We start from the raw sequence: 17,020 nt of genomic DNA on the forward strand, positions 1-17,020 counted from the left end.
TCACTCGTCATCCCGTTGGTTGAGTAACGATGACGCATCGAGGAGACATCCTCTGAAATATCCAATTAGGGAGTGAGTCAGCTGAATCTGGCTGCGTCTTGATAGGAAGTGGCCTTCATCTGGGAAGATCTGGCCCAGAAAGAGGAGAGAATTTATCTGATCTGAACAACCTCTGGAAAAATTCTTGTAGTGAGCTTTAAGTTTTATTCTTCACTTTCTTCACTCAAGGTTCACTTTACTCGAATGTGCTCAAGGTTTTGACCACAATAGAAATGTCTGTCCTTGAGTCTCCTTGCTTTATAGTGACTGGACTGCAGATATCCAACAAATAAATCCTCTGAGTGCTCAAAATTTAACAGCTTAAAGTGTTGCTGCTTTGTTGATGAACAGGAGCAAAGCGCTGAATTTAGACGAGACAAAGAGAGCATCAATCCAATCGTGCTAGTATCCGATACCAATACCAGCTTTAGTATCAATACTGTCAACATCTGGATCAATCTGCCCACTCCTATCTCGTAGCTCACTTTGAAACAAGATATGTGAGAAGCTTTTATCTGTTTATCTGTCTGTGGAAAAACTAGGAGCAAATCTGTGGATCAGAGAAAATCAGGTTCCTCTACTTTCTGGGGAGATACTTAGATTTGAGTCTGGGCTTTTAGAGTGATTGCTGGCTATCACCAGATGAAACTGGTTACAAAGAAGTTGCTGCACCAAAACCTCCTTGTGATTGCTTTGGTTGCTGGGAAATTACTGCAGTCGTCTGTAGTTTTTTTTTTGTATGAAAGACACCAAGTTGTCAGCAAACACTCCTCAACTATTCACTGACTGTCAAACTGAAGAGTGTAACGCAAACTGGAAATAGAGAATGTCCAAGTAAAAGTTTGTTTTACCACATCACCAAACTATGTTACAGAAAGTGCAGCGTTTACTCTTCGGTTTGACAACTGCTCAGCGAATAGCTGGCAAGAATTTGCTAATGCGAAAAACTACAGACGACAGGTCGCAATTTTCCAGCAACCAAAGCAAAGGTGGATTTTTACTGACACTGTAAGACTGTGGAAGAGATGATTTACGGTATTTGCAGCTATACTTAGGTAAATATGATTGAATTGCTCTCTTGTTAACAGATGATATGCATCACTGTTTAAGAAATATGCTACCTTTGCTAGCTTATATGCTATCTTGCCTTAGCTTAATTCAAACACTGGAAACAGAAGCAAATGTCAGTCAAATGGCAGCAATACCCACCTAGCAGCATCTCTAAAGTTTGCTCATTAGTTATGTTTTTAATTATATATATTTTTTACTATAAGCATAAAAGCAACATGTTTACAGGTTTGTTCTTTAGCATATTTTCCAAAACTTAACCGTTTTCAAGTATTGTCACAAAACACATTTTTTTCAGTGAAGTTTGGCACAGAGAGGTTTTTAAAACATGTTTAAGTGAAAAATGGACCAGCTGTGACCATGCTAAGCTGTGATAAGGTAATCAGCAAAACTAAAGCTATTTATTGAATGATGGCTCTTCATAAGTACCTTTAAAGTGGGGTAAAGTGAGTTTTTAAATATTAAAAAAAATCCTAAAAGTCACACTTTTACAATGAAGTTTAGAACTCAAGTACAGGACAGCAAATCTCCTGTGCCACACTGGAGTAAATAAAGACTCTGCATAACAGTGCACTGATACATAATGGAGAATGACCCATTTTAATTAAAAGCCACAGCTGCTGTTTGCAAAGACTCTTTGTAAGAGCCGAGTGTTTACCTGCATAGTGTAGTTGGCTCCTATCTTTATTAAGTGCTTGATGAGCTCGGCCGAGTGCTGGAAGTGAACATTGGCTGCCGAGACACAAAAAAACAGGACATGCAAATAAGTGTCGGAGAGGTTAATTCCACCACTGGATCAAAGGCGCCGCACTCGCCGAGGTCAAGTTTTAAAGCTCAGCATAGCAGAGAGGCTCGTGAGACTCACGCCTACCTTCAGTAGCCCACATTACTACGATGTTATTGTGAAATGAAGTCAAATTACATCCTCCGTTTCTGCTGTTCTGTGAGGAGGATGAAGGAAATGTGCATACCGTCAGCAGTGCCGTGGACCAGGAATAGAGTTCCTCCCAGATTTTTCATGCCGGACAGCACTTTGGAAGCCTGAAGATTGGACACAAATCAAATTATTTGTCGCATTAACACCAGGTCATAACATTACAAGCATCAGAATTTGATTGAAGGGTCAAAAGTGTAAGAAAAGTTAATCGTGAAGTTTCCACTTGAGGAGGCGGATTGTAAGATCATTAACAGGAAAAAATATATAAGAAGCTAATTTTTTCTTGTTGGCTGATGCTCTCCCTGTGCAAGCTTGGCTTCATCTCACAGGCATGTTAGATTAACTGGTGATTCTAGGTGAGGATGTGAGAGTGAGATGTTTCTCTGTCCATCTATCTGGGGTCTACCCTGCTCCAGATCCCTCGTGACTCTGAATTAGTTAAGCAGTAAACAGAAGCTTTAAGCTAAATATACTGGAAATCACTAGATTATTAAAGCAAGTAACCATCTTCTTGATGAAAAATTATACGAACGTAGACGTGCCAAACCTGTCATTCCTCTAGTAAGCGCATCATCTCCATTCAACTTTTTAAAATGTTTACCTTTACAGTAATAAAAAGCATGTTTATAGGCCACAAACTGCCCTGTTTCCCCCTGCATGACAACTGCATGATAGGTTATTTGTCTCTTCTTCTTTGAGCTGCTCCTTCAAGGGGTCGCCACTTTGGATCATCTATCTCACGCTATGCCTGGCATCCTCCTCTGTCACACCAGCCCATCCTTCACTATATGAACCTCCTCTGAGGTCTTCCTCTCACTCCGGCGCTCCTGCTTTTCCTTCTCTTTAACTGCCTCTGAACATGCCTTCCCTCTTCAGCCAGCAGTAGCACAGTTTCCACGTCATTCCATGGTTCACATTATTGATTATCTGCTTGCTTGATTAGGTGCATATTTTACACTGGAATCCCTTCCTGACACAACCTTCTTCTTTCATTCAGTCTTGGGACTGAAACTAGGAGTACTGGTTTGTAGTCTGGCTTGTAGCCCAAAGATGCGGTAACAGGAAGGTTAAGCCTGCAAGTCCTCACCTTGGCTAATCAGTCACTAAACTGGACCTTTACACTGCATTTGTGTTGCAGGTGCCTTTTTAATCTAATAGGAGGCTGAGGGGTAGAACCGACAGCCATCAGTATTTTTCACCCCCTGAAGCGAGGAAGTATGCAATCAGCTCCCCTTGTTTGTCTGTTTGTTAGCAGTCCAGCGTCCACAGTTTTCAGGATATTGTTGTGTGATGGTAGTTACCAAAAATAGCTCAATCTGATTTAATTTTAGTGAAAATCAGGTCAGGGTCACACCGAATGTGAATATCAGTAAAAACTTTAGATTATCCACAACTTTTTATGTATCGTCTTCAAACTTCACAACAATATACCAGGACTTGGGGGACACGAGTACCTCAGTTGAGTAAAAACATTTGATGTTAGCAGCACAATGACAGTGTAACACATTGACGTCAGCATGTTGTAATGAAAACAAAGTTTCAGTGTAGCCCTTGTCCTTCAGGGTGACTTGAGCTCTCTGAGTGCTCGTGTTTCCATCTGAGGTCATTTCTTATATTTATTTAGCCTGGAAAAACTCGACCTTAGAGTTATATATGTAGTCTGCTTGAATTAAAGCCACTGAAATAAAGGCGCTAGACTCACATGATGTAACGTGAGCCACTTTAAGTGTGATGATCCCGTCTGTTGTCCTTCATGCTCTTTGATTTGCTTTTTTTGGATTAAGATATTTAAAAACTAAGCAAAAAACATTTTTTTAAACCAAGATGCCAGACTGATAGCGATCGCACTGGGAGGGCGAAGCTTTAATATTACAGGATGTCTCAGTCTCACTGCTGTCATTCATTTTGTTCCCAGCTGGAATTCAAACCCGCGACCAGCCATCAACCACGGCATGTTTTCTCACCCGTCTGTTTCTGCATCTCGGAGGACTGGGTGAGTGATGATGCCCTGCTGATTATTGTCTGATCAGATTGTGCCACATTTCCTTCTCTGGGTGACTTTTGAAGCAGACCACCCCTCCCTGCTGCGAGAGTCACAAAAATAGAGCTCTCTGGCCCAGTTACAGGCAACCCACTTAGGAAGAAAAACACTCTCTGACTGCAACCTTCACTTGGAGGACAGCTGGGTGATTTTTTTTTTTTTTTTAGGATGGCATTTCTCTGTTCCTAAATGTTTTCTTCTTCTTTACTGGTTGTTCTTTACTTTTAAAAAATGGGAGCTGTATAATTTGTGTTGGCTGTCTAACCTCTGCTATACTGTAAAATGTAGAAATGATTGGGAATCAAACAGGTAAAGGTGAAACCCACCCAGCCACCTGCATCATCAGCCAGCTGCATTTCCCATTAAAGTGGCTCTAAGTTTGCACTCTCCTTGGTTTCAGAGATTTGAGCTGCATGAAGCAGCCTGTACGGCTGCCAGCTTACCTCCACGCCTCGGTTTAAACACAGTAAAGATAAAAAGATAAAGGTGTCAGGTCGCAGGACATTTTATCATCAGCTGTGCTTCTTGTTTAAACACATTGCTGTCTATAAATGGAACAAGCTACAAAAAAAACTATTCTCTGATTTCGCTGGAGCGCTTTAAAGGGTCGTCTTTGTCTCCCTGCAACAACCCCAGCACACCCTTTTCTTTTTTTGTGTGTATAATGTGTCTCAATTTCTGTATATGTTTTTTGTACACAGGTCTGTCTTTTCAAAAAGAGATGTTGATCTCAATAAGACTGCCTGTTTAAATAAAGGATTTAATAATAACAAGAAGCACTCGGAGAGCACAAACCTCCGCCAAGCCGGCTCACTCTCTGGGCAATATTTACTTTTAAGGGAACAGTACTGTATTTTGTATACATTCATCTTGTTTTCTTTGTTATTTTTAAAAGTACTTTAAGCAGCTTGTAGTGCAGTAAAAAATCAGATACTGGTAGCATGAGAGATATTTACTTCACTCTCTACACTACAGTATATGCAGCTTACTCTACTATCTTTAAGCATGTAATACTTTCTGACGTCCCCTAAAAAAGGCAGATGTGAAATGTAGATGTGAGGTCAGAGGTCAAACGTGACACGCCATCTGATGAGGGACATCCAACTTCCCAAATCCAGTCGCATTTAGCTGAATTTCTTAGCAGTGTTAATTTTCTTAACTAACAAATGATAACTAAACAAAAACTGATGGACACTTTGGAGAGAAGAGATCCAATCAGAACTTATGAAGTTGTGAGCAAGGCGGGACGAGTTTGGAAGTAATCCAATCAGAAGTAATCAGACATACACATTTGAGCTGCCCTCGGGAAACGACTCAACCACCTCACGTGCTCGCAGTTTCTCTCGAAAACGCTTGGGAGGAAGAGACGAGCGGACATATGGACAGGTTTCACATTTGATGGACAGGAAAATAAGATGCCGTGTGGAGGAACGCTCGTGCTACAACAATTAGTTGAATAAAAATAAAAGAGTTTAAATGCTTAAACTATGACTAAAATGAAATGAATCTAAGTCATCCGTTAATAAAGAAGCAGGTGGGTAAAAGACAGAAGACGCTCACTTGGTATCTGCTCTCGTCAGTTGAAGGTGAGCCGAAGTATCTCTCTGAGAAGGCTGAGGCTGAAGGGGAAAAGGGAAATCAAAGAGGTTACATGACGTCAGCAGCAACCTGAGAACTTTACATAAAAAGTGCTGCATGGATCTTCTGGAGGATCTGACAGATCAGTGGCACTGGAATAAGCTAGAAGCCACACATTATGTTAGAGGACACATTTGAAGTTTATTATTGGCAAAAAACAAGTTGAAGTCTTCTTCGACTCATGCTGGAAGAACAGTCGGAGGTGGAAAGGCGTCTTATTTCTGCTTTTTACGAGTGAAGACAGACAGACAGAGACGCTTTCTTTGAAGCAGAGGCTTTGCAGCAACACTTCAGTCTATTAAACTCTACTCACAGCCAGCAGGAAGTCCTGAGCTGTACAGGAGTGCTAACGCCCAGCATTCCCTCCCAGAACTGACGAGAACTTTTTCATCTTTAAATGTAATAACCCTGAATTCCCGAAAGCGAATGCAAAGGATAATTAAAGTGACATTACCCCGGCAGTGCACATGAAAAAGATTGTGCAGGATAAAGATGTTGTGTTCTGAGAAATGACTAGCCGGGTTCAGCAGCAGCAGCAGAAGTAATAAATATTTCCGAGTCTCTGGAGCGTTGTATTAAAGAGGATTCAAATTCCTGCTCACCGTACATGCTCCAGTCGGTGACGGGAGCGCGAACAGCTGCGCAGCTGATCAGCTTCTCTGTCGACTTCAGCATCATCAGCGCAAGGTAGCCACCGTAGCCCTGCAAGGGAGACATTAGAGGAGCGTCACTTGCACCGAGAAAACACAGGACGTTTCTATCGTGTTTACACAGCATCAAAAAATGGCAGTCTCTGCATGGATCTGTACTTCATTACATTTATATATGGTCTCCAGCAAGAGCAGCTGGCACCAAGAACTGTTGAAATATCTTTAACAAACTAATAAAGAAAGGCAAAACTAAATTTTAGGGAATAATGTGTAATTTAATTGGGTTTTTGTGGTATTAGTGGGCTGTTCTGGGTTTAAAAACAGGAGCATTATATTACAAGTAGCTCAAAGAGTAAATACACTGCTCAACATCATCCAGTGTGGCCCGTTTGGCAGTGATGGTTTGGGGAGGCGTATCCTTGGAGGGTCACACAGACCTTCATGTGCTAGCTAGCGGTACCCAGACTACTCAGACCAAGAGAAACTCCTGTTCCTCCTGGTACAGGTCATAAACAAGTCTCCTATGGCCAGAACCTTTAAGTAGTCCCTGGATGACAAATGCATGATGACAAATGTTGCCTCCTAATGAAGGGCCACAAGTGCCAAAATGAATTAACTGAGTACATCATTAAATCATTCATTTAAGGTGTCATTAATAAATAATTACATTTGTAAATGAAAAATTATTTAAATATACAAATAATTAATATTAAGTAATTTCATTTAAAACAGTTAATACAGCATTTATTATTTTAATTAATTATTATTAGATTCAATTATAATTTAATGAGGAATTTAATTACCTCAGTACATCAAATAAATTCATTTGGCACTCACAGCCCTCCATACTCCAGTGCACCTCTTTTTCTTTTGTACCAAAGCGGCTGAAATGGATTCACAGTGGTTTCTACTTCTTAAATAGGCAGACTGAAGCTTCACTGAGTTGTTATAATTAATGATGGCAGAGTCCATTTTAACCATGTTTTCTTTGTAAAATCTCATTTCCTCTTTTTTGTGGGATTAATTCACTGGATGAGGAGGAAACAGAAATCAGAGTTTTGACTGGGCAGCCACTACAGTTACTGTACCGATCACACGTGTATTCAGGGTTAGGTCAGGGCGTGAGAGACTAACCTCGCCGAAGACTCCAACACGAGTGCGATCGATGAACGGCCGCTCCGCCAGGAAACTGAAAAACACAGCGGCTATTTTTAACGAGTGGAGAGGAAGTGGGTATCAGAAAGCAAGAGAGGTAATTATAACTTTATATTTCATTTCACACATCACACACTCTGCTGAAGCTACATAAGGAAGGTCAAAGGTCAAAGCCGTGAGAGAAGTTTTTGAATGCAAATTTATGTTTTCCAGAAATATTACTATTCATAAAGAAATAATTTTTTTCTTTACATCTCCCAAAGTTTTGAACAAAGATCACTTACACCAGACCTCATTCTAATCATCTCATCAATTCCAATAAAAGGTGTAACAGTTGTAAAAATGACCATTTAAATGTTTTATTTTTTTTAAGAAACAGTGACAAGCTCTAAAATGTCCATTTCAAAGATGTTTAGAGCTCATAAAACAAGCACCTTTATATCCAGAAAACTGGAAACAGAGATTCGATTGATTTTCTTCTGTTCACAAACTCAATTAGTTGCTTCGGGCCAAGGAGTTATGTTTTCAGTAGCATTTACATGTGTGCTTCATTCTGTCTGTAAACATGAACGCTCTTAAGGTTTAAATGAATTTTGATAAAACTCTGTAGGCGAGTAAGGTGCACTCATATTAACAAGTCATTAAAATTAGCCTTACATCCATCGAGGTCTTCAAGGTCAACTTACTGGTCGAAAAATGACAAAAAGCCTTAAAACCCAGAAACTATGATTCTCACAAGTTTGGTGTGTCGTCAGTACAGAAAGTAACATATAAAGGTTTAAACCTCAAATCACATTTGACCTCTGACCTCTTCTTCAAGGTCAACAGATTGAGCTGAAAGTCAAAGTGATCATTAATGTTTCTTACTGCCATATCGTGTATTGACAGCATATAGACATGTAGGGAATGACAAACAGGAGGATTTTAAATATATTACGTTACTTTGGAACTCTGACAAGTTTATTAAGGTCAAACTTTCTTTGTTTGTATCAGCAACATTTAGGAAAGAATTATGAATATCCTACAAATATCGTGTCACATCTGACCTCTGACTTCACTCTGACCTTGGGTTTTATGGCACTACATACTTCAAACTTCTTAAAATAATTTTAAAAATAACAAAGAAAACGAAATGAATATATACAAAATACAAAGCAGGACTCAGAAGCTTCTTGTTATAGATCATTTAAGGGTTTTGCTTTGCTTTTTAACTTTTTTAACGTATGCATCTTGTTTATGTTTTCCCGCCCAAGAACACCACAGAGTCATCTGCGAAGCTCTGACAAAATCTCTGTCTAACAGAGAAATGGTACTCCAGGGTGGACGCTACGTACTTCAGAGCTGCTATGTAGTCCTCCACGTCCGCTATGCCGAGCCTCTGCTGTGAAAAACTGCCAGAGGACAAAAGACAAAGAAACTGTGAGGTCAGAAAGGACTGAAACAACTTCTGTTACTAAAAAAACAAAAACTGTTACCTTTGACCTCTGAACCCTGACCCCCTGCCATCAATCCGCGCCACGATGACCTGCGCCAATCCTGCCAGCACCGAGTCCCACTCCAGCCTGAACTCCTCCGTCACCGTCTGGGTGCCTGGAGAGCTGTCGCTGTCGGGAAGGTTGTTTTACTCACATTAATGTACTGACTCTTAGATCCGGACATATTTGTAGTTTACTGTGTGAGAGTGGCGCTTCACTGAAGCATTTTGACCCTTGGCCCTGACCCATTTTTGCTCTAATGGTCACCATAATTTACAAAATGAGCATCATGCTGTACTGAGAAAGACTTAAAACTAGCCACCCAGGGCATAAACCCTGAGAAAAATGTTAACTAAGGACATAAATGAAGGGAACTGAAGGTCGTTTAGACTTCTGTATAACCACGTCTTTCTGAAACCAGTCCGCATGTATATAAAACTGCAGGTTGATTTTAGCTATGACATTTACATTTTTCTCAAACATCCATTTTCATCTCCACAAATGTGTCCGACAGCCTGCAGCTACACTGCAGTTCCATTTTTAGCTGTCCTCACAGAGTCTGACCTTTGAAGCTCACAGTGCTGCGATAAAATAAAATAAAAAAGGCAAATGTAATAAAGTGGAAAAGGCTTACACAATAAGAAGAAGGCCGTAGATGTAGGAGTCAGAGAAGTCAGGAGGATAGATGAGCTTCAGAGGCAGCCCTGTGAGAAGACATGCAGAAATATTAGCTGGAGACGAGGCAAGGATAAAAAAAAGATGCACGCACAGACACACAAACATGACGACAGGTGCACAGACTCAAACACGCTCGGAGTGGCTCAATTATCTCATGAAGCTCACACACTAGCACAGCTGTTAAGTGCAGATAATTTGTACCAAAGGTTGTGTTAGTGAGCTCCGTCCGAATCATCGTTTTAGTCTCCAGCGCCGAGTGCAGGGGGAGGTTGTTCTCCAAGACGAAATACGCTGTGAAGAAGAAATCGTGTTTATCAGAGTGCAACAAAGCTGTTATTAAGACGAGAAAAATCATTAAAAGGTGCTAAGAGGTCCAGGATGCTCAGAGCGGAGCAGTTAATTCTCTGAGTGTTTTTCTATCAAGACTTCATCGACTGCTGGTTATTACGCCACTGTTATTTTTACACAATAAAAAGAAGTCATGACTTGACGTTGCTATTCACGAGCTATATCTCAGACTCTACAGGTCTCAGTTAGCATGATAAACGTTCAAGTTCATGACTTCTGGAACAATGTCCTTTGGAAAGAAGAGACCAAAATCGAGATGTTTGGTCAGAAAGCACAAACTCAAACATCTGATACCAGCTCCTAAAATGTGGAACAATTTCTCTTCTCTGTTCGTTTTTAAATCTCGTTAAAACCTGCATCTTCTCCTTTGGTTCATTGTGGTTGTTTGTAAAGTGCTTTACAAATAAAGTTAGTATAGTATGGTAGTTTTCACTGTTACCTCCTGTGGGTGGAAAAACCCAGCACGTGACTCTCTGTTCTCACCAAATATTGACCCTGATAGAGGATGACCCCTACCTTCAAACAGCTGTGTTTAGAGATCAGAAGATCGCCATGGTGTTTTTACTTATCTCAGTTGAGGGTCTGCAGACCGAGGCCGCTGCATGTAGCATGGATTATGAGCCTGCTTGAGTAAAATGTAAAACATGCTAATGTTTATCCAACTACAACACAGCCGATATCGTGGCTAGAAAGACTAAACAGTGTCATAAATAGATGCCTCATACAGGAGGTGTCTATTAAAAGGTACACGACACTCATATGCGAGTTTGTAATGAGCAGCTAATTGTGTTGGTGTTTTTCCATCAGGTCCTCATTGATTAATAGCAAAAGCTCTAACTTGCAGTTTTATTAACATGCTCACAGTTTCTCATTTGAGCTTTGCCTCTGATGTATGATTGATCAGCTAGAAGAGTTCAGAAAGTTCATTACTGTATGGATTACTGGGAAAAACCTGCAGTGTAAGACTGGTTTACTGATGACCATGAACCAGACCAACCAGTAAATATTTTCTGGCTTGGCAACACATCAAAATCACCTTTGAGGAGAAAAACACTCACACCTGCAGTTCTCTCCTAAAACACCACATAGGCCTCAATATAACATGACCCTGCTTAGAATATGACCACTCACCTTCTACCTGTTATTTAAGGAAAATGTCCTTTTATAGGAAACCCTTTACACTCATTATTTGAGGAGGATTCCCAAGATGCTATTACTGCAAAGCAGGGTCTTATCAGAGGGATGCTTCATTAGTCACTCTTCCCAAATTACCTAATACAAAATGTTTTTTGAGCGTGTTTTCACCTTTTTCAAATCAGTCTGAGTGCAGCTGGTGCAGATTGTGAAACCCCCGCGAGAAAGATTTGCCGTTTGTAATACTGGACTATAAAAATCACAGACTTAACTTGACAGCTGTCACTCTTGGCTGTTTTAATTTCTCTCTGCTTCATTTATGCAGCAAATGCACTGGGAGACCTTCAGTCGTAATTCATCTATTTTCTATGTGGCTGCAAAACGCACCAGGCTTCAGCAAAGGCTGCTGGGTAAACTGGCTATAAATCCACTGTATGAACAGGCTGAAAGCATTTGCTGATAAGCAACATAAATAATCCATATTGCAGACCAGTCATGGTGGTGTTCTCTGATAAACTATATCTGATTTCTCATACCGCCTCCCCCCCAATCTTATTTCTAAGGAAAACTTGCATAAGGAAACTTGGTTGATTGTATATCAAAGGTGAATTTGCTCCTTTCTTCTCCATCCTCGAGCCCTCTGACAGAGTCCACCTCAAACAGGCATTAGAAGAACTACAGTTTTTGGTACTTCAGCTGTGGATTTATTTTTCAGCCCTGGACCTTCAGTGGGTTCTTGTCTGCCCCCATAGTCTCCAAGTGCCACAGCAAGTGGCAGTAATACACTCACTGAGAAGCAACAGCGAGCTTGGTGATGTTTTTTAAACATGCATGTTTTTTTTGGAGAAAGTTGATCCTCTCACGACAAGCATCTGGTTTGTTATCCCTGAAAACTTCAGCATTTGGAAGAATTTCTCACAAAAGGAACCCCAGAAAACATAACTACGTTTGTTACTTCAGCCTGACTTTAACACAACACAATGTGGCTCGACACGACGAGGCTGCCCTGTAGCATTTTGAGGTGATTTCTCCTAAAAACAGACACATGGAAACTGTTACTGTACTTTAATTCAGCTTTTAATTCCTGCTTTTGTGTAACGGAAAATTCTGCAGCTCATGTGCATTTGAAGAAGCACAAGCACACGGCCAAGCAAAGGTGTCACTGCCGCGACTGTGCATGAAGTTGGTGACCTCTCCTTTCACTATGTTTGTAGAAGCAGTCTGCACAGCTAGCTGCTTGATTTCATCCACCTGTGGCCATGAAGGTGACTGGAACACCATGGCTGAGTGAATACTTTTGGAAATGTAGTGTAGGTGTCCTCTCTCTGGCATTCTATCAGTGCACCACTAACTTACACAGATGGTATCCAAATCCACTCTTTCACAATCTTTTAATGAATTCCCCTTGCAGCCCCGCTGATGATTAGCTCTTCTAAAACACTAAGCGATGACACCCGCCCGTTTAAACTGTGATACAAAGACGTTAAACGCCTCCAAAATGCAGAAATTATCAGCGCAGTCTGGCACCAAATCCAGCAGCTGCTCATGTTTCCACACAAATGAGATGATGTCGCCTAATTGCAGAAAACTATTTTCCATTTCAGAGCAGAAGTGAGAAAAAAGCACATCTGCCCGCCCACACAAACATCGCACAAACACCATCAGGCGGAGTAAAGACTCCACTCACAGTCCACGTCGGCGAGACTGACGAGCAGCACAGCTGGAACTCCGGGACCTGCGATGGGAGACAGAGAGAGAGAGAGAGGGAGAGAGATGACTGTGTGCTTGTGAATAAAAAGCTCCGTGCTGATGCAGCCTGCTTTAGGTTGTGTTTTGACCAATTATCAGTCATGCAAAAGCAAAAAAGAACAACTTATTCTGAACATCAGGAGTATTTTTATTTTTATTTCTGCAGTTGTTATGCGATTAAAGCAAAAAGAGTGAAACTGGAGATTTCAATCAGGTTTAATTCTCTCAGCCAAGCTCTAAATGCAGCTTTCCTTTGCATTTGCCATATTAGAAAGTAAAAGTGAACAATGTTGTCGATAGATGGTGTTGTCTGGCTTTAGATTGAGTGCGTTATTTGTCTGGAGAAATAAACTAGCATGGCTAGCATGGAGCCAAAGAAGCCAAAAAGCCAACCGGAAAGGCTTATCCCTCAAAACTGTAAATACAAAAAAGTTGCACAAAATAGTTTCCCACCACAGGAAATTTATTTTGAGTGTCTTCATAGTTTTATTTTTGAAATACACCAATTTCTATACACTGCAGGAAAAACGAAAATAAATATTATAGTGCAAATTTGCAAAAAAGCAGCATCTGCATCAAAATAAACTATTTCCAGCAGTCCAATATGAGTCCTAAGCATCCCAGAAACGACACAGAAAGTCATAAAGTCAAACATAACTTTTAAAAACACAAGTATAGGCCCTGAGGCCTTGATGGTAAAAAACTACATTTCCGCGAAAATGACGTCACTTCCGGTTTCGGGCAGGTCATGGCGGACATGCGATAGTTCACGCTGATGGACGTAGGAAGTGTTACAAACAGCTGATCGGATCGGCAAAGCGTGTTTCTGGAATATTGTGTTTTTGTTGCTGCAACTGCTTTTTATGCAGTTTTTGCAAAGCTATATGTGGAAGGAAGCCGTGACCTAGGACAAGCTGATGGCATAAGATGTAAGTACAACTGCTCCGGTTTCATATGCAAAAAAAATTATTATATTATTATATATTATTATTATTATATTACGTGGTTGCAGAGCTACCAGGATTTAAAAATAGTTACGCAAAACGGAGCGTGCCCGCTCTGACCGGTTTTAAAGGGTTAAAAATGTAAAATAAAAACAAGTGTTTTTGATTTACACTGGAAAATCTAATTCAATTATAAGATTTTACATATGGGGACATAATACAGTCATGTGTTCCTCGCCAGGTTCTAAAGTTACTTAAATAAAACCTCAGATGAACAACAGCACGACATCTTACACTGTGTCATTATTTAACAAGAACCAAAATGCTGAACCTAAGCAGACCTCAGGATTCAGCAGCCTGTAGAAGCACCTTCAGCAGCATCACTGTGAAGGACACTTGGTCCAATCAATCAATCAATCAATCAATCAATCAATCAATCAATCAAGGCTTTATTCGCCACGTGCAGGTTGCCCTGCAGTGAAATAGGACTCCCCCGACCTTACACACACAACACAGACATCACATGGGGATACAGGTCGGAGATCGGTAGCGTTACAGAAAAAAACACTGAAATATACACTACAATGGGAAAGTACAAGAGGAAAAAAAGATATCCTCTACTCATGCTGGGCTCCTGGGAGGACAGCATGAGAACAGGAAACAAAAAAACTAATGGGGATGGGGTCCATAAATAGATAATACCCAGAAGGAGCGTGGTCTCGCTCCTTAAATTCAGATAATTTATCTCCAATTATCCCAGTTCATTGAGGTTCATGGACAGCTCTCTTAAGATCCCACCAGAGCATTACAGTCAGGCTGAGGTGAGACGTTTGACTGAATCATTGCAGCAGCTGTAGATCTGCTGCTATGGTTGGGATCATTGTCCTGAGTCCACGGTCGACTCAATGACCGCAAGGTACCCAGATCATGAGCCCTCCACCACCGTGCTGACAGCTGGTATGAGGTCTTTGGTTTTGTGCATCCTGACCAAACATTTCTACTTTGGTCTCGTCTCTCGAAAACACATTGTTGCCGAAGTCTTGTGGTTTGTTCAGATGCAGTTTTACAAACCTGCTGTTTTTAGAGAGAGGAGGCTTTCTCCTGCTAAACCTTCCAAAGAAGCCATACCTGTCCCATCCTTTTCTACTTTGACTGTCATGAATTTTAACATTTAACATGCTAACTGAGGCCTGATAGAAAGCAGAAACACTTTCATTCCTGTGAAAGCAGTGAGGTGATCCATGCTTGTTTTACACACTGTTTCTGCATTTTGGCTCAGTTTCTGTTAAATAAATAATTACACTGTGCAATAAATCATGTTGTTTCTCATCTGAGGACCAGATGGTTTCTCATTAAGCCCCCATATATAGAGTTTTAAAACTGAAAGAGGACTTCCCTCTTCACACATAACTCTTAATATTTCTCTATTCAAACGTTGTCTTTCATGGCGTAAAGTCTCACCGTGTGTTACAGCCTCTGCCGGTCAGAACTCATAAGCTCAGAAAGAGTGCTCATTAACACTCTGTCATTAAAATGCCAAATCTTGCTCACACGAGACCTCATAATTTGTGTGTGTGATGCTTCCCCGAGCGGGATGTGCATCGACCCTCTCTGACCTCGACAGTGCACGATGGCGTGCTGTGCGTCTGGGCTGACGTTGGCATCGAAGAAGGTGCATCCCTCTCGCAGTCCACAGGTGAGGCATCGCCGTGGAAACGAGCTGAGAGTCGACACACTGTCAGAGGAAAGGGGACAAAATGTTTACCGAGCCTCACACGCACACACACAAAGGCTGGGGGAATAAGGCTTTAAGTGTGTGTTTCACCTGTATAGGTGTCTGTGTTCTGCAGCGTCCTTTGTGCTCAGGAAGTATCTGTGTGAAGGAAAGCAGAGCAGCTAAAGTAGGACAAGGTCACACATCCATTATCCATCCGCCTGCACTCGTCTCTGTGTCCGCCCAACCGTAAGTAAAGATCTGTGCTGTCATGAAACTGGCAGCTCACAAAGCACTTGTTGTTTTCACACGTTTATCTCCTCCTCCTCAATGAAGCTGAATTATTATTATTAGCAGTGATAATGGGAAAAAATAAATAAGACAGAAAGAAGAGTTTTTATTCTGTTTCTTGGTTGGAAAATGAAAAAAAGGCTTTTCATCTAGAGAAAAATTAGGCTTTTAGCAGGAGTGTTTTTCCTTTCTCTCATCGTCTACTTTACATCTGAGCCACTGCTTTCTGAGTCCAGCGTTATAATTACAGCCTGGCAACGAAAAGCCACACAGTCTGTGTTAAAACATTCATTTTTGTGGCTGTATGAGAAGCGTCTTAACATCTTCCTCTCAAATATCAATCAGTGTTTGCTGAGACAACACGGGTTATGATTTTGTTTGAGTCTTACACAGTCTGGTTGTTTTCGTCGTACGCCACAATTTTTGTCACCTCCCAGTTTCCCGACGTCAAGTTGCGAACTTCGTCCTGGTCGCTTCGCAGCTGAAAGACAAACAGTTTGATGGAAACATGCTGAAGTGAAAACAAAGTGAAGAACTGATAAGACTTGGAGTCTCTCATCCCAGACTGGTTAGTTAGGAAATGCAGTTTTAAATGACTTTGATGAAGTTACTTCATGCTGTCTGAATATTATTATCTTTGTTTCTGGCATTCGACTACTATTTTGACAAAGATAATCATTTTTATTGACAGTGAAGTTTAGAAATTTCTTTGTTAATGTTCATCCTTTGCCCATATTTAACTGGTGTATGGATTTGGATGTGTGTGCTTCATATTGTTTTGTGCAGCCTATGATTGTACTGCTGTCCTTGTTTGCAAGGACACTCATGACAAAAGAGACTTTTAATCTCAAGATTATTTTTTCCTTATGAAAAGAAGGTTAAATAAAAAAATTAAGTCTGGGGGTTGTGTATTCAGGCTCCACATTACATAAAAGTTAAAAACTGATTTGCATGTCACTGAATAAATAAGTATTTGATCCCCAATCAAAACAAGAGTCATGTGGTAAGCTGTTTCCTGTTGGTCACCAGGTTTGCACACATCCCAGGAAGTGTTTTGGTCCACTCCACATTACAGAAACTCTCTAAATCCTTTAGGTTTTTTGGCTAAAGCTCAGCAGCTTCAGCTCTATATAGTCTGAAGTCTGGTTAGACTACTCTT

The 17,020-nt window shown here is 40.8% G+C and overlaps 1 protein-coding gene across 2 annotated transcripts in view; it reads right to left on the reverse strand.

The window, feature by feature from the left end:
- LOC146608185 (inactive dipeptidyl peptidase 10-like) overlaps positions 1–17,020 on the reverse strand; it is a 144,888-nt gene continuing 127,868 nt past the window's right edge. For both annotated transcript variants that reach the window (XM_085348975.1, XM_085348976.1), the window contains 14 exons: positions 16,251–16,342; positions 15,682–15,729; positions 15,473–15,591; positions 12,851–12,898; positions 9,883–9,972; positions 9,638–9,707; positions 9,004–9,132; positions 8,863–8,919; positions 7,508–7,562; positions 6,326–6,425; positions 5,646–5,704; positions 2,079–2,148; positions 1,766–1,839; positions 1–129 (listed from right to left, as the gene is read on the reverse strand). In XM_085348975.1, coding sequence (XP_085205101.1) covers positions 1–129; positions 1,766–1,839; positions 2,079–2,148; positions 5,646–5,704; positions 6,326–6,425; positions 7,508–7,562; positions 8,863–8,919; positions 9,004–9,132; positions 9,638–9,707; positions 9,883–9,972; positions 12,851–12,898; positions 15,473–15,591; positions 15,682–15,729; positions 16,251–16,342 — 1,140 coding nt within the window. The remainder of the gene's footprint in view (positions 130–1,765; positions 1,840–2,078; positions 2,149–5,645; positions 5,705–6,325; positions 6,426–7,507; positions 7,563–8,862; positions 8,920–9,003; positions 9,133–9,637; positions 9,708–9,882; positions 9,973–12,850; positions 12,899–15,472; positions 15,592–15,681; positions 15,730–16,250; positions 16,343–17,020) is intronic.

The sequence above is a fragment of the Diplotaxodon limnothrissa genome, linkage group LG23 (genome assembly GCF_057381915.1).
Source record: "Diplotaxodon limnothrissa isolate DT_005_m linkage group LG23, D_limnothrissa_male_GT1.1, whole genome shotgun sequence".
In the NCBI taxonomy this organism is placed as follows: domain Eukaryota; kingdom Metazoa; phylum Chordata; class Actinopteri; order Cichliformes; family Cichlidae; genus Diplotaxodon; species Diplotaxodon limnothrissa.